Source organism: Lynx canadensis, chromosome D2 (genome assembly GCF_007474595.2).
Source record: "Lynx canadensis isolate LIC74 chromosome D2, mLynCan4.pri.v2, whole genome shotgun sequence".
Classification (NCBI taxonomy): Eukaryota; Metazoa; Chordata; class Mammalia; order Carnivora; family Felidae; genus Lynx; species Lynx canadensis.
In genome coordinates this window covers 75,840,072-75,867,881 of record NC_044313.2, presented here as the reverse complement: position 1 = coordinate 75,867,881, position 27,810 = coordinate 75,840,072, and the positions used below count along the sequence as shown (strand labels likewise).

At 38.9% G+C, this 27,810-nt stretch overlaps 1 protein-coding gene across 6 annotated transcripts in view; it reads right to left on the bottom strand.

The window, feature by feature from the left end:
• Window positions 1-27,810, bottom strand: part of RYR2 (ryanodine receptor 2) — a 767,906-nt gene that overhangs the window by 166,772 nt on the left and 573,324 nt on the right. For all 6 annotated transcript variants that reach the window (XM_030335594.1, XM_030335595.1, XM_030335590.1 and 3 more), the window contains exons 52-62: window positions 25,831-25,971; window positions 23,849-24,012; window positions 21,643-21,721; window positions 20,019-20,108; window positions 19,094-19,231; window positions 12,176-12,253; window positions 10,866-10,941; window positions 6,494-6,617; window positions 5,891-6,006; window positions 2,629-2,693; window positions 218-339 (exon numbers count right to left, since the gene is read on the bottom strand). In XM_030335594.1, the coding sequence (XP_030191454.1) occupies window positions 218-339; window positions 2,629-2,693; window positions 5,891-6,006; window positions 6,494-6,617; window positions 10,866-10,941; window positions 12,176-12,253; window positions 19,094-19,231; window positions 20,019-20,108; window positions 21,643-21,721; window positions 23,849-24,012; window positions 25,831-25,971 (1,193 nt within the window). The remainder of the gene's footprint in view (window positions 1-217; window positions 340-2,628; window positions 2,694-5,890; window positions 6,007-6,493; window positions 6,618-10,865; window positions 10,942-12,175; window positions 12,254-19,093; window positions 19,232-20,018; window positions 20,109-21,642; window positions 21,722-23,848; window positions 24,013-25,830; window positions 25,972-27,810) is intronic.

Below are 27,810 nucleotides of genomic sequence, written 5' to 3'. Positions count from 1 at the left end.
GCATTATATTTAGCAGCACAATGGAAGAAAACTCAACGTTTAGAACACACGTATTAACTTGTAGAGAGCATCCTCCTCCGTGTTTGATCCCAAGGGGCCAAGGGTCAGGGAAGCCAGGTAGACACTGCATGCTCCCACCTCAAGGCCCCCAGAGGCTCTTCCTCAAATGCAAATACACTTCGCTCAACAACAGTCTTTATTTTGTGTAGCTCTTTACCTCGTCACCATTTCTTTCTCCTTGTTTGACGCATGTCCTCCAGAACAGAGGGGTCTGCTTGCTGCAGATAAGAAGTATAAACGATGGTTTTTGAAATACTGATCAATTAAAGGAAGCACAACCTGAAAGAAAGGAAAAGAAAACAGATCTACATGGTGGACGGAGACTCTGGGGCAGCCAGACTTCCGTCCACCTGCAGCAGGTCCCCCAGTATCCATAGCCCTGCCAGTTGGCACGATTTTAGAGTATGCCTCTCTCAAATCTTACCCTGCTATCTCTAGTCCCGGGGGGGGGGTGGGGGGTGGGGGTGGGGGTTGGAGGGTGTGTATGTGCACACGTGCGTGCGTGTGTGTGTGTGAGAATTGCAACTCCACACTGTCAATTCACTGCTCCTAGTAACTATTCTGTGTGGCAAGCGTCATCATCCGTTTTACAGGTATTAAACTGAGGTGCAGAAAGTGAGTGACCTACTCAAAGTCACACTGCCGCTTACCTACCTCCACAGGGTTCTCACCTGGCCTCTCTCAGAGCCGCCTGGCCTTTCCCGCATGCTAATCCTGCTGCCCTTTGGCGAATTCCTCTTCTTTGCCCTGTGTGCTCACATCACAAGGCTCTGCACTTGCCATTCCCTATGTCTGAAATGCTCTTCCCACACCCCGTAACCCATCCACTCCACTCTTCCTGCAGACCTCAGCTCAGTGCTTCATCAGATAACCGTCCACTGATCTCCTCAACTAGGTAAAATCCCCATATTCTCTGTTCTTAGAACATCATTTGCAATTTTGCATTTAATACGTGTGATTCTGAATTAGTCTTTCTCCATAAGAGTCGATAAAATACACAAGAACAATACACATTTCTGGGTCTGTTTCCCATTACTGTGCTCTCCTGGCTTCTAGAACAACTCTTTGCTCTGCTTTGTTTACCCCTGGGTCACCAGTACTTAGGACTTTATGGGACCTACAGCAAGCGCTAGATAAATATTTGTTAAATAAATAAATGAAAAAAAAATAACTGGCATTATCAGTATTTAGACTCAAGTCTGTCTAACTACATTTTTCCTACAATGTGGCATATGGCATATTTATATATAACAGCAACATACAAATTTTTTGTGATCTTCCTTGGAAGTTGTGACATTGCCTGGATTTTGATTGGCACATAATAGCTACTCAATAAACATGTGAATGAATGGATTACAGACTCAGAGGAAATTAAACCACATTAGGCGTCTGCAAACAAAATCACTAGGGGTACACAGGGCAATACAAGAATGTATTTTAAATGTATGATTAGAGGCCATGGATACAGCATTTGTAATAATTGGCTATCAAGGGGGGGATTACAATGCAGTATGATAGATAACTAACAATACGCATCCCAGGATAAACTCGGGATGCTTGATACGGATTTTGAGTGCTATACTGAGTGGAAAGAAAAGACGAGAGAAATCTCCCTTACAGTAAAGGGCACAAATCTGAAAACATATAAAAGAGGCCAAATATGAATCAATCAAAACAACACGCCATTTTGCAAATGATCTCTAGGAACCAGCAAATGCAAGGACTTCGAAAATAAATTGACAGAAAGCATTACGTCCTCAGGCTAAGTGCAACATCGTATGAACAGGAACGCTTCCCAAGGGCATATTCTGTCTTCGCGACAGGAATCCCCGGGACGTAGTCTAACACCTGACAGAGACTGGATACACGCAGCACATGCTATGCCAGTGAATGGACCCAATGAGGAGAATCTGCAACACTTTGTCTCCTGACCGGAGACAGGAAGTCTGTCCGAAAGGAAGCCATGAATGTTCCTGACTGGCTGAAAGGAAGTCATGAATGTGAACGGCCTAGGGCAAACTCTTGATAAATTCGTATTAAATGGAATGAAGAACGATATTTGGGTAGACTTTACATATAAACAATTCACCCTCTCTGATCCTCAGCTTCCTCTGCTGTAAACGAGTATTTATTTCCCACAATAAAGCTTACACAGTAAAGCTTCTTATCATGTACAACTTCTTGAATTTATAATTTATAAATGAATTCTTTTCCCCTTTACAAAAGAAATGCTCGTACATTTTTAAATCCTAACAACCAAACTGAAGAAGTAGATTATTTTTCCTCTTTGTCATTTGATAAAGCCCAGTAAGGAGAACGTTGATTCCTACAGATTGAAGTGATTTGTGAATTACGGCAGGAAGAGCAGGGAGTGAAAATAAGACCGAGTATTCTGGGCGCAAATTCATCCTACATGACTCATGCACTTACTCCTGTGCCACAAAATATTTACTTGTAGTAGAACTCACACCGGTAGACCAGTACGCTCCGTAAAGAGGCAAAGATCTAAAGGGTATATTCGGTCGACAAACACAGGGAGTGAAAAACAAGATGGAGTGTATACTGTACTTTAGCAAAGAACTTGATTTCTTGCTCGTAAGGAAAATGTTCCGCCTTGCTTCTGCTGCCACCATCTGTAGAAACGAAGAGTTGTTGAACATGTTTTGTTTACTTGAAACATTACAAGATCTTCCACCCAAAAAGCAACACGTAGAACACACAACTATAACATCGCTGAACGTGTTATCCCAGGAAAGCGACCATAGAAACCCATCCAAAATATCAAGGCTAACCTCATTCGGCAGTATGACAATTTTTTAAAAGGGATTTTCAAAAGTACCCAAATCGCAATAAAAAACTCTATCGAGGACAGCCCACACACACGCTGGCGTAGCTTTACGAGCTTCTTGACACGTAGCGGGAAAAGTGGAATAGAGTCACATAAAAACCCCACATCTTCTTTCGGTAAGAAAGAAGCTCGCCAGGGATGACAGCAGTGAGTATAAACTCAGGAAACAAAAATTGGTTAAGATTGTTAGATTGGTGAGCCTCTAATAAAAATAGTTGCTTCTTGCTGGGAGTAGCAGTTACAATATTAATATGCCAAGTGAAAAATCGCAGGAAGCCAGCCTGGGATGAGCGGGAGGACCACGACCGTAATATTCGGTTGGCAAATTAACATTCTGCTCAGGAGTAAAGAAGCTCACTTATGTCACAAGATAATTTCCATGAGCAAAAGCAAAGACACCCGAGTTTTCCCCATGGTTCAAAAGGTTAAGAACTGATCGACCGAATGCACTGGGCTTTGAAGTGGCCCTCCTGTGCCTCCTTCACGCATCCACAGGAGGTGACATCAACTCTAATAACCAGGATGATATGCAGACACACGGGAGAGCAAAATATATCCACAACTGGATATACAGTTTTAGTAACATTTGTAAGCAGAGATTTCTTATTGTGTAAGAAGCAAACTGTTGCTTGAAAACAGTTCTTTTGCAAATAGAAATAAAAGCAATTTGAGACAGATTTTGTAAAATCTGAAACATTAAGTTTGGGATGACTTTTAGGAAACTGAGGTAATATTTTGTAGTATCAGAACAATGCTCTTTCCAGCGAATGAATAAAAGAAAAGTACGGCTTTTGTACACTCGCAGGCATCACTTTTACATTAAGAATGTTACTCTCAAGAATATTGTGCCAAGTGGCTGCATCCACGTAGGGGACTTTCCCATATAAGCTACGTCTAGACGGAATTCTGCACATCACAAAATATGTTAACAGTTCAAGGAATTAGATTGGAAATATCTTCCCTTTTTACATTACGCATTTACATTACACATTTTAACAAAAATGCCTCCGTGCAAAATGCTGATGGAAAGAACTGTGGTCTAGATGGAATACAAAAATCAGAAAAAGGCATATGCATAGTCTTACTACGGCCATTAGCCTCCAATGTGTTGCAAAGGCAGTAAATTTAAAGACAAAAGAAGACATCTAGAAGTTTTCCTTGCAGTGACAATGAAAACTGGCAATTAAAATAAATGTAAAGGGTCCCAACTCTGCTCCTCTAACAGAATTCTTGCATTTTCTCTGTCACAGCCGTCTGAAAAAGGAGCCTGTGACCTCGGCTCCTTAATTTCTTGGGTAAAACAACACCTTAATTTCTTGGGCTTTCTATGGATCTAGCCTCACCTTTCTGCCCACACCCTTTATCCTGTGGAAATAAAGAAGTGCCCTAACTGGGTGAATTTAAAGTAAGGTTCTTAATACTCCCTCTGCACATACACTTCTTTATTCAGAAACTTGAACACAGTGGGGAGAAAACCCAAACACATTTTACCCTCTGAATTTCTGTTTCTGTTATCCATGTCGAGCTTAAAAAGTTTTTTTTCCTTAATTTTGCTTTCCTTAATTTTTGCTTTCCTTTGCTTTCCTTAATTTTTCCTTGATTTTGCTTTCTCTCTTCTCTCTTGCCAAAAAGAAGAGTAAACTTGAGTTGCCACTCATCTCGGATACACTTAAATGTGCCTGAGAAATTTCAATATTTCATTTGTGTGCATAAGAGCTTTAAAAATTCACCATAGCTTCATTTTTGTTTTTTGGATCAAATTTCATTAACTGAGACTAATGTGGCTACTTTTCAGGATGATTCGTAAATCATATTTAAAAAATCATTAAAAAATTTTTAAAAATCATTGCAGGACCTACAAAAAGATTACATACTGTAAATTAGTTTGCACGGTTGGCTTTTGTGAAAAAAGGTAGTTAAGAAGAGTGCCAAGGCACAGCATCCGCACTGCAGATAAAGAACAGATTGAGAGGGCAAGTTCTTTAAGAGAAGGACACTCAACTGGAAAATCTTTAATCGCATTTGGGATACAGGAGACCAGGAACAAGTAAATTCCAGAGCTCAAATTTCTATGAACTTTAATCTGACACTGTGCCAAAAACTAAGTCCTAAATTCTAAGAAACAGTAGTAAAGAAGACTCCTTCGTCAGGATGGGTTTGTTAAGGATGAGTTTATTGCTAAGGCGAGGATGATGGGCTGGGGGAAAGTATTGAAAAGGAGAAAGAATGAGGATTAAAAAACAAAAATAAAATCAGAAAAAAAAAAAGCATGAAAAAGAAATTGAAAAGATAATCACCAGAACACTCTGTTCTTCCAAAGGGGCCAGATCCTACTTCCTTCTATCTTAATACCAACTGGTGGCTTGAAGACGACCCGACATGAAGCTGGGTAACTAACAACTTGAATTTCAAGTCAGTGGTACTCAGGACAATCATGAAATAACAGAAGTGAGAGGAGGCTGTCTTGAAAATCTGAATCTAAGAGTTAAAACAAGGAATTCTTTTCATACTTGGTGGGCCACGTGGGAGGAGGAGGTCTTTCATTTTACTCTAAAAAGACCCTAAGTAAAGTGTTCTGCATTGCAGATATTCTACTATAAATGTGTATCCCTACACAGGATAAACTTGAGGGCTTCACATTGCCTGGAAAGTTTGGGGATGCACAGAGTTTCCATTTTTTCAAGAGCATGGCAATTAATTTCAAAAGGGAAGATTTAACCGTACCTTAGATTGGGATATCCATCCAATGTGTCTTTCAAAATATAAAATCAATGCCAATAAACATTGTAAGGAGAAAAGAATGATGTGTTCGGTTTTTTTTTAAGTTCTGTAAATTATGCCATCCCTAAAAAATGTGTTTGCCTACTGACTGCTAGATTCTGTTTAGTACTAGGTTGGATAGAAAGTGTTTATACCACCAGGGAACAGACCATAAACAGCCCAGGAGACTGTGCTGTTCTACACCCTGATGTAGGTACCTACCAAACTCCAGGATATACTGATGGGCTTCATCCACATAGCGAATGAGTTGCTGAAGGAAACTATAGGCAAATCGTTTCTCAATGGAAGGTGTGTCCAATTCCAGGTCCTTGAATCCCCTAGAGCAGCAAAAATGAAACATGGAAACCAGTTTCTACACAGACTACTGGAAGGTAAAATTTTGCTTAAAAAGTATAAATGGTATATACAAATATGGAACATTACCTAATATTCTTGTAGCTACAGGCAAAAGTGAGACTTAATTTATAAGGAATACTTTGCATATGATATAAAACTGTAGTGAGTAACTCTATTACTATGCAAAAAAAAAAAAAAAAAAGACTCACTTTAGAGAAACAGTGGGTCATTTCTGCCCCCAATTTTTGCCTAAATGATGGATGGGATTTAACCTAAGTAGTGAAAGGAATCAGGTAGGTGGTAAACAGTCCAGGGCATTTATGTTTCTGATGTGTTTATTTTGAACATACTAAATAGTAGCACTAAGATTTAAACGGGTCCTGAATCATTTGCAACATTAAATATGATGGGGATATTTAAACGGTCAGTCTTTATAACAAGGGTATATACTGGTACGTGTGCTTTTACCTGGATACAGCATATCCATTGATCTGTAAGAACTTGAGGATGTCCTGTGCTTTTTCCCTATCCTTGGCTTTCTCTTTGGCTGTCAGTGTATCATAGGGTACCAGCAGGGGATGGTTTCCACCTCCTAAGAGCATGTCAAGACAAGAACACAGCATCGCGATGAGCAAATAATCTGAAATATGACAGATGATGTGCATAATAGGACCACACTACAGAACTTCTGGTATCTTCTAGTTATACATAGAGTATACATAAATCATATATGGCTCTTGACTCTCCAGCACCTTTTATTTTATTTTATTTTATTTTATTTTATTTTATTTTATTTTATTTTATTTTTTGACCTTGAATTTTATTTTTTTTAAATATATGAAATTTATTGACAAATTGGTTTCCATACAACACCCAGTGCTCATCCCAAAAGGTGCCCTCCTCGATACCCATCACCCACCCTCCCCTCCCTCCCACCCCCCATCAACCCTCAGTTTGTTCTCAGTGTTTAACAGTCTCTTATGCTTTGGCTCTCTCGCATTCCAACCTCTTTTTTTTTTTTCCTTCCCCTCCCCCATGGGTTTCTGTTAAGTTTCTCAAGTCCAGCACCTTTTATGTTCCAATTAATTTAGCAAACCTGTTCAAAGAAACACTGTGCATACGTCTTCTAAGAGGCAATTAATAGGGCACCTGGGTGCTTCAGTTGGTTGAGCATCCAACTCTAGATTTCAGCTCAGGTCACGATCCCAGGGTCGTGGGACTGAGCCCCACGTCAGGCTCCACACCAGGCATGGAGCCTGCTTGGGATTCTCTCTCTGCCCCTCCCCTGCTCATGCGTTCTATCCCTCTCATATTAAAAAAAAACCACACACACACGTTAAAAACAAACAAAAAAACACAGGGACATGTAGACATTTGTGACATCCGGGGCTGATGACACCTGTAATCACAGAAGAAGGGAGAAGAAGCCGTGTTACCCTCTCCATTCAAATGAACTCTGGATGTGGAGCATGTAAATACACACTAAAACTTGCACAGCTCGAGCTAGTGAAATCATAAGGCAATTATAAGGGCTAAGCTTCACTTTCCACTTCACAGAGAGAAGAGAAAAAAAAATGTCTTAAATATGGAATTTTTAGTAAGCCTCCCAGATCAAACAGTACTTTATAGCCGTATATTCTACGCAAAACCCATACTTGGGTTGCTAAGTTCAAAGCTGCTCTCTCTTAAACATCTCATAAGAGTAACATATGTATGTGACTAAAAGTTGTGGCAGGCACCTAGGTTTCCGGTTAACCTATTTTGGTGAAAAATATCAAAGAGTAGCCTTCTAGATTTAAAAATTCTAGAAAATATTTAAATTTTTAAAAAACTAATAATGAACAAAGTATTCATAAAAGTAGAGATTTTGTAAAAATTTTTGTAAAAGTTATAAAAGTTTCAGGAAATGCACTGGTAATTCCAGACGTAGAGATCTCACGATCAGCATCAGTGTGACTAGCATGGTGTACACCAGATTTCAACCTTATAAGACACGTATGGGAATATATTTGGAATGGAATCCTGAAATTCCCTGAAACACAACTACTATGGAAATTCCAGAAAAAAAAATACTTTAATATTTGGTTTGAACGGTGGTGCAACACAGAGCCTATAATATCAGTGTCCAACATGATGTGGCCGGGAGCTACTAAAACAATCATACTGAATTTGCCCTACACACAAAAAAAGCAAACAAAAAGGCAAAGGAGAAAATGCCATGTCTGCCTGGAGTTTGCCTGGACTGAGAGCGCCATCTACAAAAATGTGATCACACACTGAGCTTTCTGACCATTAGGTGACACTATACGATCATAAATGCAAAGGGACAGATCACAGCTACAAAGCCAACAAATGCTAAGCATTTTAAGGAGCCATCAGTCATTTTATACTTTAGTACTCATAGTATCAAGTATAATACAGAATATTCAGAAGACAACAGAAACCGGTATTTTGTGAAAAGCAAGAAGGATACAGAATACGTTATTAAGCACACAAGGATCAAATTTGACTTCTACCATCAGCAGAGATCTGTGGAAATGTTTTATGAAAAAAATGTGTAGATCAATTTGATCATCCTGCAATCATCTGCTGTTTTTGCATTTAGTCCTTTATTCCTAGTAAATATACTAATTTGGCAACCACAATGATTTGGGGGGCAGACACCAATAGGTTATTATGGGAGGGAGAGAAAATAAAGAGCCCAGGACGGGGTAGAAACTGAGGTATGCAGCTTTTAGGTGTCTAGGTGTGTGACTCTAAATGACTTTCTGTTTATAGTTGTTTCCTTGTTCCTTACTTCCTATACTTCACTCCTGGTGTTTCTCCCTCCCTCCCTCTCTCCTTTCTGCCCTCCCCCCACACATATACACATGCACGCACGCACACACACATCATGGGCACCAAGCCAGGGAGGTTACTGGTACCTCCCACACGCCAGCCCAGAACTGAGAAGTGAAGCCGAGTTGTCAGCACACAAGTTGGTGTCAAAGCCCCTGGGTGAGAGAACAAATTTGTGAAAAGACACAAGTAGTTTCCTTCCAAAAACTGTCCACAGCCTCTAGCCCGTCTTCTTTCTAAGACTCATTTCTTGCTTTTTGCTCTTTTCAAAACCCAAAGAAGCCAGGGCTGCATATTCTAACACCTTTCCTACTGGGGTGCTGTTCTGACCCTAAGCCACTCCCTTTTTCTTTCAAAAGGGGAAGCACGCGTGGAGGAAGAAGGATTAAGGTTTTGAGGACTAATACCACCACCTCACCATTTAGCCTGCTGCGACCATGCCGGTCTCCCAGCTACAAAGTAGGAATCTGGACCCGTACACACGGGATGCAGAGGTTGGGACGTCTCATTAACAGGTGGCCTATTTTAAAGAAAACACTGACCGTAGGACACTGAATGGCCAAGCCACAGTGACTAAAACATACTTGGAAAAAGAGAGACTAGACTTTTTAAATGTCTATTTATTTTTGAGAAAGAGAGAGCGTGAGCAGGGGAGGGGCAGAGAGAGAGGGAGACAGAATCCGAAGCAGGCTCCCGGCTCAAAGCTGTCAGTGGAGAGCCCCTCGCGGGGCTCAAACTCGTGAACCGTGAGGTCATGACCTGAGCCTACTCAGACACTTAACTGACTGAGCCACCCAGGCACCCTGAGAGTTGACATTTTTCATGCTATCTGCTTACGCAGGAAATAGGCATTTTGTTTACTATTCATGTGGACGATGCCCCTTCAAGAATTTCACTAAGCAAAACTCAATGCCTCTATGGCTCAGCCAGCCAGCCAGCCATCTGCTCAACTATCTGTCGGCCAGACAAGTGCTCATTCATTTAACAAACGTTTATAAAATGGTTCTAGAAAAACAGGCCTAGCCCTGAGTCAAATTTTGGAATAGGCAATTCTGGTGTAAGGGATCCTCTCTGTTCACTTCTGTGATGGATTCTCACTTGTACTAGTCTGATCACGACTAGTCTGATCACGACTTAAGACAAAGACTAGTCTGATCACGACTAGTGTAGCTACCACCCTTCAAGACCCCAGCTGTACTTTCCACCATGAAATATCCCCACCCTTCAAAACTATCTCCCATATATTTTTACCTAGGCCAATAAATAAGAAACAGAGTTTCTTGATGCCTAGAACTATACAGTAAGAATTATAAGAGTAACAGAAGTTGGGGCCCTGACCTGGAGACAATTATTGCTTCACTGGGGGAAAGAAGTCCCTCTAGGAAGTAATTGTAGAGAGAGCACATGCGTGAACACACACACACACATACACACACACACACACCAGTATGTTTATAGACCAGGAGTGAATAAATAACAATGAAAGAGATCACCCATCCATGTAGGATGCATCAAATTGCAGAAATCATGCAAATAAGTTAAGAGAACATCTGAGAAACAACTACGAGAATATTATGTCATTTTAGTATTTAAGAATAACAGCAGCAAAGACCAAGCAAAAGCATGTAAGAGATAAGGACGTAACTAGAGTGGACAAAGCAGAGGGGTTGAGATGGAAAAGGGGAAGGGATGACGTGAGAGAAATATTTAAGTTAGGGATAGAAGTCAGGGGGAGAAGTGTAAGGAATTCACAGAACACCTCGAATGTTTGGATGAGGCATATCGATATCTACATGCTAAAATGGGTAAGAGAGTCGTAGAATTCCCAGACATGAAGAAATGTACACTAACAGGCAGGAAATTATAAAATTCCCACCCTGCAACTGTTGTAGGCGTATCTGAACCATTCTAATAAAGGTGTAATAAAAAGATGGTTTTATCCATACCATATATTCACAGAGTTGCACTCTGTTTTTTAATCAGGATTTTTGGAAAATATTACCTTTGGACTCCAGCTCCATTTTCTTTTTCTTTGCCCATATATTATGGTAGTTTTCAGCCATCATTTCTGCCATAGCCTTAAGTGAATGAAACATTTAGAAAATAAGTTATAATTTAATGGGTAGAAAAAGACCTCACTTGCCAATAGGTAATATCAAAACATGCTTTAAATTAATAAATCATAGCGTGTCCAGGCTAAACTATCTCAAGATTATCAAACACAATGATCTTACTTGGAATCTGAAACCCAGATTCAACGTGTGAAACCCAGAAACAATCTGTGAAATTGTGCGGTAGTAAACAGCAGAGATGATTTGATGGGAATGATTATTGTTATTTGTAATGGTTTTTGTCTAGTTATTTGTAATGTCTAAAGACAAAGGTTTTATTAATTCAATAATGAAACTTCAAATTAGCTATGGACTTTAACAAAAAAAAATCTATTTATTTGCAGGTTCTTATTGCAATTTCCAAAGCTTTAAAAGGCAATCTAAATCTTATTAAACAATGAATGCAAAGAAGCTTAGATGGAAAGTCTAGATTCAATGCCTGCCCCACACTCAGGGAGAGACTTGGACAAGCCACATTAACCTTCTTGTGGCCGTTAGCTTTTTGGTAAGATTGCCTCTAAGATTCTCTTTTCCCTTTTGAGTTTCAAGATTACTATCTCATTCTTAAGGCATCCATACGGGAGCAAAGACAACGGGCAAGTCAAACAATTTAACATAACTGACATGACCTACTACATAGGGTTTGTCTTTATAAATTTATTTCTCGTGGAATAATACTAATAATGCCAATATCGCTGTTTGATCAGGATACTGACCTATCAATTTCTGTTCCAAGGCAACAAATTTTCGTTTGCTCCAATCAGCCATTTCAAAGTACATTCCTTAGGCACAAAGGTGAACTGATACAACTATGGATGCAGCAAGCAAAATGCTACCCGTTCCCCTGGATAAATGACTTAAATTTCATATTCTTTACTGGGTAACTGAAGTTACCCTTGAGCAGAGCATTTCTAATTCCTGATTTATTCTCTTCTCACTCATAGCTATTCAATTATAGTAGGATTTTTTTAATGCACATTATCTCTAAGGAAGATATGTTATCTGGAAGACGCATCCTAGAAAAAGTTGTATCAACTTTCAGAGCATTAAAAAGCTAGGGTCCATAATCTATAAATTCCATGGACCCTTTATATGATCAACATATTCAAGCAATTCATGAAGAGAAATGTATGCAGGAAAGTGTTACAATATGCTTTTTAAAAATGGAATTTTCAGAATACTTTAAAAAAGTAATACTTACGTGCAGGTCTCTGGATAGTGTGACATTGCTCATATCAATGGCTCGGGGGCTATAACCATGCGCAGCATCAACAGAAACCTAAATAATTTATGTGAAAATGATAGAGTCTAATTAAAAAACCCAGGAGAGAGAGAGACTTAAGACAAATTTTAGAAATACAGGACACGTAAACTTTCAAACGTAATGTTTCCTCAGATGAAACTGGCAAGTATCTGTACGTACATACTTCACGAGCATATAAATTAAATTGTATTTGGGTATCTGATAATTTCAGTTTATGACTGAATAATACATCCCAACATTTCAGGAATTGCCCCTCCCAAAAACTAATGGTCAGAATTCAACATATTGTGCAATGGATCCAAGATTCTTTTTTTTCTTTATGTTTGTTTGTTCATTTGTTGTAATGTTTATTTATTTTTGAGAGACAGAGTGAGAGTCAGGGAGGGGCAGAAAGAGACAGGGAGACAAAGAATCCAAAGCAGGCTCCAGGCTCTGAGCTGTCAGCACAGAGCCTGACCCATGAGCAGCAACATCATGACCAGAATTGAAGTCAAATGCTTACCCGACTGACCATCCAGGTACCCCTACTTATTCATTTGGAGAGACAGAAAACATGAGTGGAGATGGGAAGAAAGAGAGAGAATCCCAAGCAGGTTCCATGCTGGCAGCACGGAGCCCAACATGGGGCTCGATCCCACAAACTGTGAGATCATGACCTGGGCCAAAATCAAGAGTTGGAAGCTCAACCAACTGAATCACCCAGGTGCCCCTGTATCCAGGATTCTGAAACATTACCTTAGTCAAAGGCTCGCTGTATTCTTCAGTTTCTCACAGACTCTAATTGGCTACAATGAAATTTACTCTTCCTCATGCAAACAGTAATTAATCAAAGAGGGCAATATTTATGAATGTCTCAATGGGCCAAATGTGAAGATAAAATACAACCAACTCTTCCAAAGTACATGATACAGTAGTCAATGATTTACAAAGTTATCTCCAGTAACAATCAGACTTAATTTCTGAATTTTGGCTTTTGAAATAACGAAACATCTTCTCATCAACCATAACATTTCATGTACTGTCTTGAGCTCTCAATACATTCCTCACAATGTATATGTTATATAACAGCGTTTAATAGAAATAAGCTATGGTTCATGCTTTAAATCTAAAGCTCTATCTTAATATATTCTAGCATGTATTTATATTACATTTCATATGTATAGTCTCCTGTTAGACACGTATAAGCCAAAAAATAAAAATAAAAATAAAATGCACACTATAGCTCATGTCTGTGTTTTTAGAAAAGAGAGGCTAACGTTATGTTACCCTTAATAATGGACTCATGGGCTATTCTCAACCTATTGGTTAGTTTTGACTGAACCCTGGCTTTTGAGCCTTCACCACTGCTCAGTACCATCTAATAATGGAATGTTTAATGAAATCACATTTTTTCCCTCTTTTAAATTAAATATTCCTAAAAGGAAATTTGAAACTTAAAGAACACTAGTGACTTACCCAAGGTCACAGAGCTAAAAATCTGAACTGGCAGGATTCCAATTCAAGCCATCTGATGCCTTGGCCACTTCCCTCTCCCTATCACCTCTTATGGCCTCAACATATTGCAGTGTATTTCTTTCCCCACAAATCTAATATAACTGTCCTCTCAAATGTTATCAGTTTCCAAGCTGCTACACAAGGCTTCTTTCCAGCTGCCATCAAGCCAGTCCATCTAGATTTGACACCAGGAATCACTACTCTCCAGCCCTTCATTTCATGAACTCAAGGAAACCACCCTCCTGTCTCTGTGCTCAACTTCTCTTGACTCCATTTCCTCAGATTCCTTCTTTGGCAACTCTTCTATCCATTACCTGAAGATCTCCCACATTTGTTGGCTCATGGCCCCTTTCCTCCATCTTCAAAGCCAGCAACACTGCATCTCTTTGGCCATTTTTTGGAAGTCACATTTCCCTTACCCAAAGCCAGAGCAGTTATTCCACTCTTAAGGATTCTTGAAATTATACTGGACTCACTGATAATTCAGTATAATCTCCCCCATCTCAAGGTCTTAAGCCTTGATCACACTGGCCAAGCCCAAGTAAAGTCACACTTCCACAGATTCCAGCAACTGGGGATCATCTCTGAAAGCCGTAATTCTGCCTAACACAACATCTACAATCAAATTCATTGTTCCCTCCTTGCCATCTCTGAGCAAGTAGCCATCTCTGTGCTCCCTACCTTTCCTAATATAAACACCCACCTGGCAGTCCAGCCCGGATCCATGGTGACCACCTTTGATTACTCCTCCTCCTCTGCAATCATATATCAGGCAGTCACAGAACTCTGTCTTTTCTACTTTAAAAATCCCTCCGGGATACGTCCACTTCCCTCCATCTCCACTCTCTCCATTCTAATTCAGATATTTAATATTTGTCTTGTTTTGAGGGATGTCTATGGTGTCCTCCCAAGGAATCTGTCTTTCTGTCTTCCATATCCTCCTTCTCTAATTCATTCTCCACTCTGTTGTCAGAACTGTATTTCCAAAATATTTATTTTGTTATTCTCTAAACTCTTCCACTGTATGGGAAAAATCTGTGGGCATGGGCTGAGCCTTATTGGTCGTAATGTTCCCAGAGGCTGTGGCACAAGCCAGACTTCGCCAACACTACAATGTTAAAGTGATTCCTAATCTCACAGACATGATGGCAAACCTATGTCTTAAAACTGATAAACAAACAATATTAGACTCTCTGTAAATTGAATACATGAATAAAATGGAGTTGGTATCAATAACTTTATTTGTTCCTAAAATAAAATTCTCAGTATTTTATACCCTCTTGGACTATGTCTAACTATTTATCATTTTAGCTTTAGATTAAGTTACTGAGGCTGGGTTAAAGAATGTGAAGTTGATGCCTGTTTGGTCAGGGACAGATTCTATTTATATTTTTCATTACCTATTTCTCTCCTTCATATACAGAGAGATCAAAAGAGCGGCCAAGGCTGCTATAATTTCAAGTTGCCCGAAACATGCGCCATTTCTGAACGAGGGGCTTGAACATTAATGTAATTAACTCCAGTGGTTTTAGCAACAGTAAAGGCCACCACGTGCATGGTTATGCGCAAGGCAGGCAGATTATGTCTTTTGTTCTTTAGAGCAACTCTAAAAGGTAGAGGTCACTTTTCACCATTTCAAAAGGAGAAGAAAATTTCAAAAGAATTATTTCAAAAGTCATAGAAAATGGCAGCATCAAGTTTTGAAAGTAATTCTGTCAGAGTCCAAAGAACTTCACTAATTTCTCAAAATTACTCCCAACATTCCATGTGATTTGATTTCTGAGACACCCCCACCTTTCTCCTGGCTACCCAGCTCCAACTCACTCAGCACCAATATATACACACACTTCCTTCATCTCCCTGATATGTATCAGGCGTCACTCCCAACTTACTGCTGCTGCACTCCTTGGGACATTCTTCCCCCAACTCCGTGTAATTCCCTCACCTTTTTCAAATCTCTATTCATCTTCTCAGTGAAATCCACTCTGACAACCATGTATAAAACTGCAACTCATCCACAGATGTTGCCCAACCCCCTCCCTCTGCACTCCCAGTCTGCCTTTCCATGCTGTTTTCTTGTTTCTGTAGTATGAATCATAGTTTTACATAGTACATAATTTCCTCATATCTGCTGCTTACTTTCCCTACAAGAATGTAATCTCCATGAGAGCACAAAGCATTGCCTATTTTGTCCACTGATCTGCCTGAAAAGCTAAGAATAATGACTGGAACACAATAGGTGCTCAATAAAGAATCCGTTGAAGGAATGAATGAAATTTTGTTTTGTCCTAGCCTGCATTTTAGTTCTAGGTGGTCACACTTGCCAAAAGTTTCATTCCCATCTCTCTCTGCATCCCAGGTTATAAAATTATTTTTCATTTGTTTAAATAGTTTATATCCTATATTTGCAATACTGAAAAACAGATAAATAGGAACTTGCAATTTGGGGACAAGTTAAGTAACTGTTAAGAACTTGTGGAATGTGCCTGAAATTGTCAGAAACGCCCTCCTTCCATGCTGTCTTTGCCAAGAGGCCTACTTAGGCCCCCTCTCTAATCAGTATCTCCTCACTTTTTCCTATCTGCACTTCTATATATTCTATATCCTATTAAGTTGTTATTGGCCACGCCCAAGCCCTTATGGTATCTTGCATATGCAAATTACAAAACCCTAATGGAGCAGTAAATTTCCTAAAATCAGGACTCATGTCTTCCTGTGGTGTTCAAAGCAAACAAAAAACATTAAAATTGTTATTGATCCACATAAAATAATAATGGTAATAATTAAGTATAATATTTATTGAAATATAGGCCAGTTACTCTTTTAAGTGACTCATGAGCCCTCAGAATAATCTTTTAAATAGATGCTTCATTTGCTTCATTTTAAAGATGAGAAAACCGTAACACAGAGAAGTTAACCAGTTTGCCGAGCTCACGCAGCTACCTGGTGGTAAGGCCAGGATTTCAACGTAGGCAGGCTATGCCAGACCTTGCTCAGTTAAATCCAGGCTGCTTCTGCCTTGCAGAGGGAGAGCTGAGCCCCATATGAAAGGAAGTTGAGACAATTCAGCTCCAAAATCACATCGACAAGTGACCTCTCTCAATTCACCCATTTATATTCCTTACTATAAACTGATGCTATAAAAAGCGTTCCTTAATTTATCCAGAAGAGCCTATCTATTGCATAATAGAAAATATCTTTATAAGCTTTATGGGAAACCAGCAATGGAGAGAAAAGAAAAGACATTAAAAAGCTTGGCAAGATGATACCTGAAAAAGATGATAGAACTACAAGATTAGTGATTAAGGAATAATATATTTTAACATTTCAAGTAATGTTGCTTTCTGCTTAAAGAATCTTTGAATAAAAGTAATGATAAGATTATAAATATATTGGTGGCATCAACTGGAATTTGCTCTCCATTTCTGATACTGAGAGAAATATTCTTTCTTTACTACTAATAGGTCAAAGCACTACAAACGCAAAAACACTCTTATCTACCATGAAATGCTCTCTGGCATTAAAAATATTTAAATAACAGCAGTAACAATAATAGTTATCATTTACTAAAAAGAAAACAAAATGGGGGTGTTAACATTTACTCAAACAGATCAAGTAACATGCCTGATGGTACATTTCTAAAAAGTCTCGGTCTACCTCCAGATATTTCGTCCTTCATCTATGCACTGTGCCTCTGGCATACTGAAATCACATAGGAGATATAACAACGCACATCATATGTCACACATGTATGACGTCCCTCTAAAACCAGTAAGACCTAAGACATGGTTCTATGAGTCTCGGTTGATAGAATCTATCGAGAGCTTAAAGTCCCCAGAGAACAATATTACGAGATAAGCAAGGAGTAAGGAAGACAGGGAATAAATACAACACATACAATTTTAAGTCAGGGGACACAGTCTTGCTATTATGGGCAGTGGGAGAATCTACCTTCTTGTTCTGGGCACAGCTTAAATCACCCCCATTAGATAGTAATTTTTTTTGGATTTCCTGTCCAATTTAGAGGGGAAAAAAGAATAATTCCACCCTCTGCACTCTGCACCACCTGGTACACACCACGAGTCGAAAACTTCCTGTACTACGTTGAAGTAGGTCTAACCTGCCTGTCTCTGACACCACATTGTGAGTCTTTGGCCCTTATCATCTTCATGTTCCTATCATCTACAGGAGGGTTTGTGCTCAGTATGTGCTGAAACAGATTAAAACAAAATGTAACCTAGTCAGAAATGTGTGTGTACATGATAAAAAGTCAGAAATGTGTGTGTACAGAAATGTGTGTGTACGGCTTCCACCCACGTGATACTTACTTAAGAGAATTTAATGTACAACATGCCCAGATCAGAACTCAATCTATTTCGAATATGAAACATGGGAAACACATGCTATGAATGCCCTTATTTTCTTTAAAAAACAGCAATAATACACATGATATTTTGTGCGAACTGAACACAGTAGCCCTAGCAGTCTGGAAAAGGGAAATGACAGGTTTGGCTCCCAGGAGAGATGAAAGGGCCACAGGTAATAGTTAGCATTTGCTCCCCACCTTGAACTCCAGGTTCTTCAGGCTGAGGCTGTGCCTCATCTTGAGCACTGACGCCCCACAGCCAGCACCTTGCTAAGTTGATTGGATTTCCTTGATGTGACCCACTAGCAAGGTGCTCTCTGAATTCTTTTTTTTTTTTTTTTATGTCTATTTATTTATTTTTGAGAGAGAGATAGGGTGTGAGCAGGGAAGGTGCAGAGAGAGAGGGAGATAGAGAATCCATAGCAGGTTCTGCACGGTCAGCACGGAGCCTGATGCGGGGCTTGAACTCATGAACCATGAGATCATGACCGGAGCTGAAGCAGGACGCTTAACCGACTGAGCCACGCAGGTGCCCCTCTCTGAATTCTTGCTCTGCCTGTATGGTTGCATATATTGCCTTTGAAAAGCGGACAGGTGGTCAAGCTCACTGTGTGGACCATTCGTGTGCGTTCTAGATCGGGATCACTGTCTGACGATCCCACTGTTCCCTAAGAAACCAACCTTCAGTTCTTTCTCGAAAGGAGAAGAGAACTCTGCAGACGATCTCACTGTACGTAAGGCTTCATCAGTAAAACGTCCAGACCTCACCATTGGGCACTCCTTTGGAGACTAACCAGGAGAAGCATCACCTGATAAACTCCAGTTTTAACCAAGACTTAACTTCACTTAAAAAGAAACATGGTTTTTCCTCTTCTAAACATTCTGTTAGTCTTCGTAATTTTCCAATTATTTGTTTTGGAAAACCCACTAATTAAATAAAAGATTCAAATGATTGTGAAACAACATAAGCTGTGCATTCACCGATGTGTTCTTACCTGGCTTGTCTGAGAAATACGACGAGAACGGTTGTAGAGGGCCATGCTGTCTCCCTCCCGTGTTCTCTCAACCCTCCAACCCCACGCCAGCATGGTTTTTAAAGATTCTTTGATTGGCCAGCGATAAATTTCTTTTTCCTAGAGACAAAAAGGAAGAGAGAGAGAGGAAAAAAAAAGGGAAGTGCATGGAATCCAAATAAAAAATCTGAAATAGACTACCTTCACTTCACTTAAAAAAAAAGAAGACTGGCATTATTTATTTAGAAATGAAAAAGGAACGTAAAAATTCTGAAAAGTACAGGGTGAGCTGAGATCTAATTTGGCTAATGCTACAAAGAGGGATTTCAGCTTCTTATTTCATTGGAGGTTAGTTTTCTTTAGTTTCCCAGCTTCTGATACTTTAGATAGAAACTAAAAAAGGAGAAACAGTGCCAGATTATATGAACCATAAGTGCAGGCTTTTCTACCATCTGAATACACAGATGAGAAAAACTCTTCCTCCGTAAGCACCAAGCTAAAACAGTCCTTTTCACTTCATTTGTCAAGATATTGATTTCCCCCCCAAAGAAGTAAAATACATGAAAAATTATAAGTAATAATCATTGTAAATATTACTTCTTTATCCCTCATCAAGAAACTCCTTAGCACATAAGAATATTTTCTAAAGACCTTAAAAATATTGGGGAGGAAAAAATATCAAAAAGGAACAGAAGAATATTAAGTAGAGAAGAACCTATTAAATGCTGATAGAAATAGGAATAGAGAAAAAAAGACAAAAGATTAAAATTAAAAATTGCAACCTTTAAATAAAGGTTTTTTAAAAAGCATATGTAAATAAAGAAAACATTTTAATAAGAAATTACATAATAAAGAAAAAAATTCAAAATAAATTGAAACTGTATAACAAAAAAGAAAGAAACCTCACCTTTTCAGATAATAGTTTATATGGCTTCATTAACGGCTGAACTTTAGACGAGTCTGAATATATTTCTCCATAAATCCATCCATTTGCCAACTTAAAAAAAATCAAAATTATTTTACATGCATTAATTTTTGAGAATGTAGGTATGCATGTGTTGAAGTGTGTACTAGTAAAATAAAAATAAATCAAGATATGGGCTAAGGTTTGAATTCCACCCAGCATAATATAAAGATTTCCATCCTAACCAATATTATTTTGAATAATTACCGAGAACAAATCTTTCTATCCAAAGATTAAACACACCCTGAACAGATCCAGGTCTATAGTTATGTCAGTAAGCACTCCCCCGCTGAGCAAACTACGGGGTGCGCGGCCCCCATGATGTTGATTCTGTGACATCTCGGGACCCTCCATCTGAGATGTGTATGCGAAATGCTCGTTCAAGCAGGAAAACTGGAGTGTGCTGTTTTTTATTGGGAAGCTTCTCTGAATAATGCTAACTGTTTGGTCCACTCCAGTATTCAATTAACTCTCAACATGTTCGTTCCACATGATTTTGCCCTTGCAGTTCTGTATGTGTCACCGTTTCCCTATCTCATTTCATATCTGCCCATGGAATCTGAGTAACTAGACTGTGATAGCTCAGGACAGCGTTCTTGTAAATTTCCTCTCCATCACCACCAGCTCGGTACCTAATAGAGTCTTTACATAAAACAGACACTTATCTCGGACTGACTCACCTAGTAAATAAATTAGTGAACAAAGAACCACACATTCATCAAAACAAAAAGAGGGTTTCTTCGGAGAAAGGGACCGATTGGCAAAGGCAAGAACTGAAATTTAATATAAAGTCTAACAGGATGATACAGAGCTGCTCCATAAACACAAACACCTCGGAACCTTTGATGTTTGATTTTCACTTCACCAACAGTACATGCTTCTTTTAGATTCCTGCATCATCTCAGCTCAATTTCTCTGACAAATCTATTTCACATCTCTCAAGTTTAACCAGGCTCAACATAATGTGACTACACAGCCATAAGGTTCCTTTTAGAGAATTTCATGATATGTAGGACATGTGTCACTTAACTCATCAGCTTGCATTTTTCTGACAATCCAAATAAAATATGTCAACTTGCCATGCAGTTTATTTTTAGCGACCTGCAGATCTACTTAGCAGTAAGACCTCTTACAGAAGACTGGAAGGTATAAACAATCACTATTTCCGATTAATAATTTCAAGCTTTCTCTAATATAAAATTACTCTTGAAGCGAAAGTTTCTTTAAAAGATTTCTGACCCACAGTCACCTTTTCTTCCTAAAGCCCCTGATGATGATTATCTCACAAACAATATGTGTTTAGAAACTGTATTTATTATTTCACTAATAGAATTTTTATTCCTAAAACTGTGCTTTTGATGAACAGATATTCTCATTCATATTGGATTACATGTATTAATGGTGGAACCAAATACTGTATTAGCAAATCGTAATTAAATATTCTTTCTTGATCTAGATACAGCTCTCACTTTAAGGTAGAAAATAGTCATGGTCAGAAATATTTGGGTGGTGGCCACTCACTGGGTACATTCAGTACTGAATGAGAATGTGATACTCTGGCTTTTACCTTGTCCATTGACCATTTGTCATGAGAATGTTCAGCATATTTGTTAATGAAGTATTCCAACTTCTCAGGAATTGTAATGCTATGAGAAAAATAAAGAAAAAAAGCTTGATTTTTACAGGATTTATGGAAAATCATACCAGTAATTTACTCACAGCTTATGATTGCTTAAATCCCACTTGATGCATAACTGTTAAAAAATCATTTTAGCATAGTACTGCTTTTCCCTAGTGCAGGAATAATATACAAATCAAGCCGGTAATGTTCTTATCTGCTCATCTTGTATTAATTCATAACTTACTATGTCTTCATAGAAGTTGTATATATTAAAAATTATATATAATATAATTAAAATATATTGCAAGACGAGGATAATCAATCATACAAAAAAAATTTTTTTAAACCTGAATCAAGATATGGTTAGATTTAATGAGCTTAAAGACATACTTCCCTTCCATATTCATTCTTTTAAGTTATTCTCCCTTTTTGACTTAAGTCTCTTCTGCAACAACTATAAGTAGGTAAAAGATCTCCTGAAATCTGACCGGTGACACTTTTTCAATGTACTAAAACATTCTGCTATTAATATGGACTATAGCGAAAAGTAACTACTCATGCTCTGTGATCTTGATAACATTTATTCTCGATTCCTTTCATATTTAATTAATATTTGATCTCTTCAACAGATGATAAGGGCATGCAACTGATGACCAAGTCCAACTATGAGACTTGGGAATATCAAATAGATCAATGAACGGAAAATCAAATATATATATAATTCCATTCACTCATGCATATAACTTATTAACACAATTACCATTGATAACTGACTTCTAAATAAAACCTAGCATAGTGAGATGGTTTACTGTTCTTGTGCAACAATGTTATCAGTCAGGAATTGAACTATATGACCCAGAAATACTTAAGAAACAATATATAAAAATCACAAAGATGTAGCAATGATTGATATCACTAAGTAAACCTACTCTGGTAAGAAGGCCCCAAAGGGGTAAGCCTAGGTAAATGAATACACATGCCTGACAGCTGTTAATCAGTTAGATCTAATTAATCAACACCAAGACCACCACACGTTCTGATGTTATTTTAAAATCGTGGATTATATCACGTTAGCAAACCACAAACTTACCCATGTAGGAACTGAATATGTGATATTTTGGTTTACTTACATTGGAAGAGAAACAAAGGATCAATCACATAAGCCAAATACTGGGGGGTAGAGTCTTTTCTCACAGGACTGTCATCAAATACCAAACATGCAAATGTAAGGCATTATCAAACTAATGGCATACCACTTGGGTTGAATTTTTGATCTGTTATGGAAGCTAAACCAGCTGGGGGGCCACCCAGAAGTCTGAAAGTTGAACTCCCCAGCAAATTCGGATGCCGTGGATGAGAACTACCACTGACTGCCTTGCTAACACCATAATCTTGCGGAGTCACCAAGGAATCGATAAGATAATGTGGCATGAAGAGTCAGCTTTCCTCGCAAATGGGAAACCATGGTCCTACTCAAAGACAGTAACAACAAAAATGCTGAGACTCCAAACACCTGAAGTACTGAGACATCCCATTTGTAAAAACAATTTACGCAACTAAGTACGGGTAAGCAGTTTTATGTGACGGAACATTTGATCTGTGGTTAAGGCTGTCACGTTGCATTCTAACAGCATGCTACATTTTCCACAAATATTCTCGTTTGATATTCCCTGGAATCTCATGCTGTGCTTTATGATGCTGAACACCAGGTGCTACCCCTTAGACATTGCTGACATGTAGCGGTGACTCTCTGCAGCTGACAGAAGAGCTCTGCCCTGCCGGGATCACCCCCAGTCAAAGATGCGCTACAGAGGCTGGCTGCAATTAACAAACACTTGGGGTAAATTTTCAGCTACAAATATAGCTGATATCCTTTCTTGATTCTCATTACCGTAGATACTATCATGTGGTCACACACACAGAACCCGGGTTATGTGACGTAGCCTAGAAGGTACATCGTTATCTACTTCTGACATGTGTATGATCATTATTATCACCACTGTTCATTCTGTCAAGTAAAGGGACCCCTACCAAAAGGATACCAATTCAAAGGGGGCATGGATTAGAGAAAGTTCACATTAGTACCTTATTCAATTTCAGACTTCACACATCATTTACAATAAAAATCTGCTGCAATAGAAAGAGTCCATACTTTGAGGTATCAACAGGTTGTGGGTTAAAGTTCCCTTCAGAATCCATTGATGACTGTTTTTCCATCATACTGACATAATTTGACTCCATGTAGTCTGGAGGCAAAGCTCCCGCAACGGCACTCAGGCAAGGCAGTGCCAGTTTGAAAAGTTCTTGTTCATATTTCTGGGAAGAAATGGAGGACCAAAACAAAACACCAAAAGCCTGGGTTACTGTTGAGCAAAAGTTGTCAGAACGATCGCTGTGGCTGGCACAGCGCTGTCAGAAAAGATCGGAATTACCCCCAGGCTAACGTAACTCCCTCGCAGACTCTTTCTCTAGCAAATGGAAAGTATATGTAGCCTGAAATCCCATCAAACATGAGATGGGCTGAAGTCAGAGTTACTGAGTTGCTGCTTAAGAAGAATAAAAACTCTGCTTCTCTAAGAGGTTTTCTCCAATATTTGAAATGAAATATACTCGGATATTCTAAATGTATAACATGTCTTTACAACTGAAACATAAATTCAGTAGATGTAACTATAGAATACCGCCATACCATAAAGGCTATACTTGAAAAATAAAGGAACATTCCAGAGAGTAAGAAATTTTAACTGATCTGTATCATATACAAAGGTATGAAAAATAAAATTCTAAACCGAGAAAGAAATTCTATAGGGAATATGCACAGTCAAAATTTCTGGGAAGAGGTATTTGTATATTAATCACATAACTAATTAAATTTGTATTTATGAATTTTTAATTTTTTAAAGTTTATTATTATTATTATTATTTTGAGAGAGAGAGTGTGAGCAGGGGAGGTGCAGAGGATCTGAAACGGGCTCTACGCTGACAGCAGAGAGCTCCATGTGGGGCTCGAACTCGCAAACTGTGAGATCATGACCTGAGCTGAAGTTGGACGCTCAACTGACTGAGCCACCCAGGCACCCCAGTATTTATAGATGTTTCAAAAAATAGAAAATAATAATTATTTAAAAATTATCTCACTTCAAGTGTTCAATTGTAAATTAATGCTGTAAGTTCCTCTAAAAATACCTTCAACATTTGCAATTCGGTAACAGAAAGCATCAAGATGTAGCTTCCAACTGTAATCACAGATGAACTTGACTCTATTATGTAGCAAACTTCTGGATATCCTGCTCTGGTTGTCTAATAATGTCCACCTGGGAATTCAAGCTGATTTCGATTAATAATTTTAGCAGAAGCATACAAAGCATGCTGTTCTGATTTTTCTCCGAAATACTATCCCCTTCCAGCCTTCTGAAAATATCTGAACTATCCATTATAAATATGCCAAGTGTTAGGGAATGTCACATATAGAAAGCAACACTGAATGGAGTGACTTTAATCTCCATAGCAGCAAAGTGGGAAAAGTCAGGAAGGCCACTGGAATATTATAATTTTATGAGGCTGCATATTTTTATACGTGATAAGATTTTGTCATGGTTTTAAGATCAGGGTGACTAGGGAGGGTTTGAGTCCAGGTAAGTCCAACTGTGCCAAAACTTGGAGCGCCTGGGTGGCTCAGTCGGTTAAGTGGCCAATTCTTGATTTCAGCTCAGGTCATGATCTCACGGTCTGTGAGTATGAGTTCCGCATAAGGCTCTCGGGTCTCAGTACAGAGCCCACTTTGGACCCTCTGTCTCCCTCTCTCTCTGCCCCTCCCGTGCTTGTGCGCGCGCTCTCTTTCTCTCTCTCTCTCTCAAAAATAAACATTTTTTTTAAATGCACCAAAACTCAACCATGTTCATAATTTCCTAAAATGCTTAGCCGTTTTAAATTCTGATGGTGTTATGGTCACAAGGACCATGCTACCATAATAATTATGAAAACTCGATATCAATTACATTCTCAAAATTTGTATGTTAGAAAAACGAAAAAAAAACCTACACAAGTCTTAATAAGTAAAGATGATATTCTACTAGGAATATTTACAACTTTTAAATTATTTTGTCACACAAAGCCCACAAAATATTGAATCACCTTTTGAGACAGGGCGTCAAAAATGCCCCAAAACAACTTTCTTGATAAATGAAGTTCTTCTTCTGAGGCAGCTCCGAAGTTCCCCCACCCTCCAGGCAGGCAGTAATATTTCCAGCATCTTTCATAATGATTTGTCAGCAACTATGTGAGGAAACAATTAATTACAAAAGTGATGACTTAAAGGTACCATTTGGATTTTTCCCATTTCTACCCATGTGACTTGACCCAAAGGCCAAGTAATAAGGTCAAAACTGCTCAATCTCCTATGAATTCTTCTGGAGAATACTATACTATGCCTCTTTAAAATCTAACACTAATCACAGTATGAGGACCAAATACCCAGGTTTACGAACAAACCATCTAGAACAGTAGTCTTTATGAGAGTGTTTGGTTACTAATGTATCCTTGAGTCCTATATATTAGATGGTATCATTTACTCACAGTTTCATGAATCACCATCCCCTGGATGTGCACATCTACACTTAGTGACAGGATTGACCTCAGGGTAACCCAGAGGCACAAGTAAATAACTCTAGGATACAGCACCAGAAATGTACATTCTAAGGGAAATCTACCTCTCAATATTTTTGCTTCCTTTTGCCAATCCTTCATCAGCACACTTCAGGCTTTGCTTCAAGCTTGAACATCCCAAACTACTCCATTTCAGTAATCTCCTTATCTATATTTCTCTGGTGGTTATGGATGCAACGTATTATCTTTCCGAGTATCTATGTTGCTTCTTACATTTTCATCTATGCATATTTTGTTTGTTTAGCACTAAACTGAATTTAAAGACAAGGATAGAATCTTCAAATTATTTGGTAGCTCTTTGGATAGTTCATTTTTGATCTATAAACTAACAAATAGGGGCGCCTGGGTGGCGTAGTCGGTTAAGCGTCCGACTTCAGCCAGGTCACGATCTCGCGGTCCGTGAGTTCGAGCCCTGCGTCAGGCTCTGGGCTGATGGCTCAGAGCCTGGAGCCTGTTTCCGATTCTGTGTCTCCCTCTCTCTCTGCCCCTCCCCTGCTCATGCTCTGTCTCTCTCTGTCCCAAAAATAAATAAACGTTGAAAAAAAAATTTAAAAAAAAATAAACAAATAAACTAACAAATATTCACAACTACTTGCTGAATTAATGAAATGATCTTTATGAATCAACAATAAGTTTTTGGACTCTTTTCTGTAACTAAGAAGGGAAATAGATTGATAAGGATTATTGTTATTAAAACAAACTACATGTTGGGGCACCTGGGTGGCTCAGTTGGTTGAGCGGCCAACTCTTAATTTTGGCTCAGGTCATGATCCTAGGGTCATGGGATTGAGCCCTGTAGTGGGCTCGATGCTGGGTATGGAGCGTCCTTAAGATTCTCTGTGTCTCCGGGGCGCCTGGGTGGCGCAGTCGGTTAAGCGTCCGACTTCAGCCAGGTCACGATCTCGCGGTCCGTGAGTTCGAGCCCCGCGTCGGGCTCTGGGCGGATGGCTCGGAGCCTGGAGCCTGTTTCAGATTCTGTGTCTCCCTCTCTCTCTGCCCCTAACCCGTTCATGCTCTGTCTCTCTCTGTCCCAAAAAAAAATAAATAAACGTTGAAAAAAAAAAAAAATTTAAATAAAAAAAAAAAAAAAGATTCTCTGTGTCTCCCTCTGCCCCTCTCCCGCATGTGCTCTCTCTTTCTAAAAAAAAACTTAAGGGGTGCCTGGGTGGCTCAGTCGGTTAAGAGTCCGACTTTGGTTCAGGTCATGATCTCATGGCCTGTGAGTTCAAGCCCTGCATCGGGCTCTGGGCTGACAGCTAGGAGCCTGGAGCCTACTTCGGATTCTGTGTCTTCCTCTCTCTCTGCCCCTCCCCTGCTTGTGCTCTATCTCTCAAAAATAAATAAACATTAAAAAATATTTTTTAAAAATAAAAAAACTTAAAAAACAAACAAAAAATGACATCTCTTACTACAGAAATACTTCTATTATGGTCTGCCCTTCAATTACAA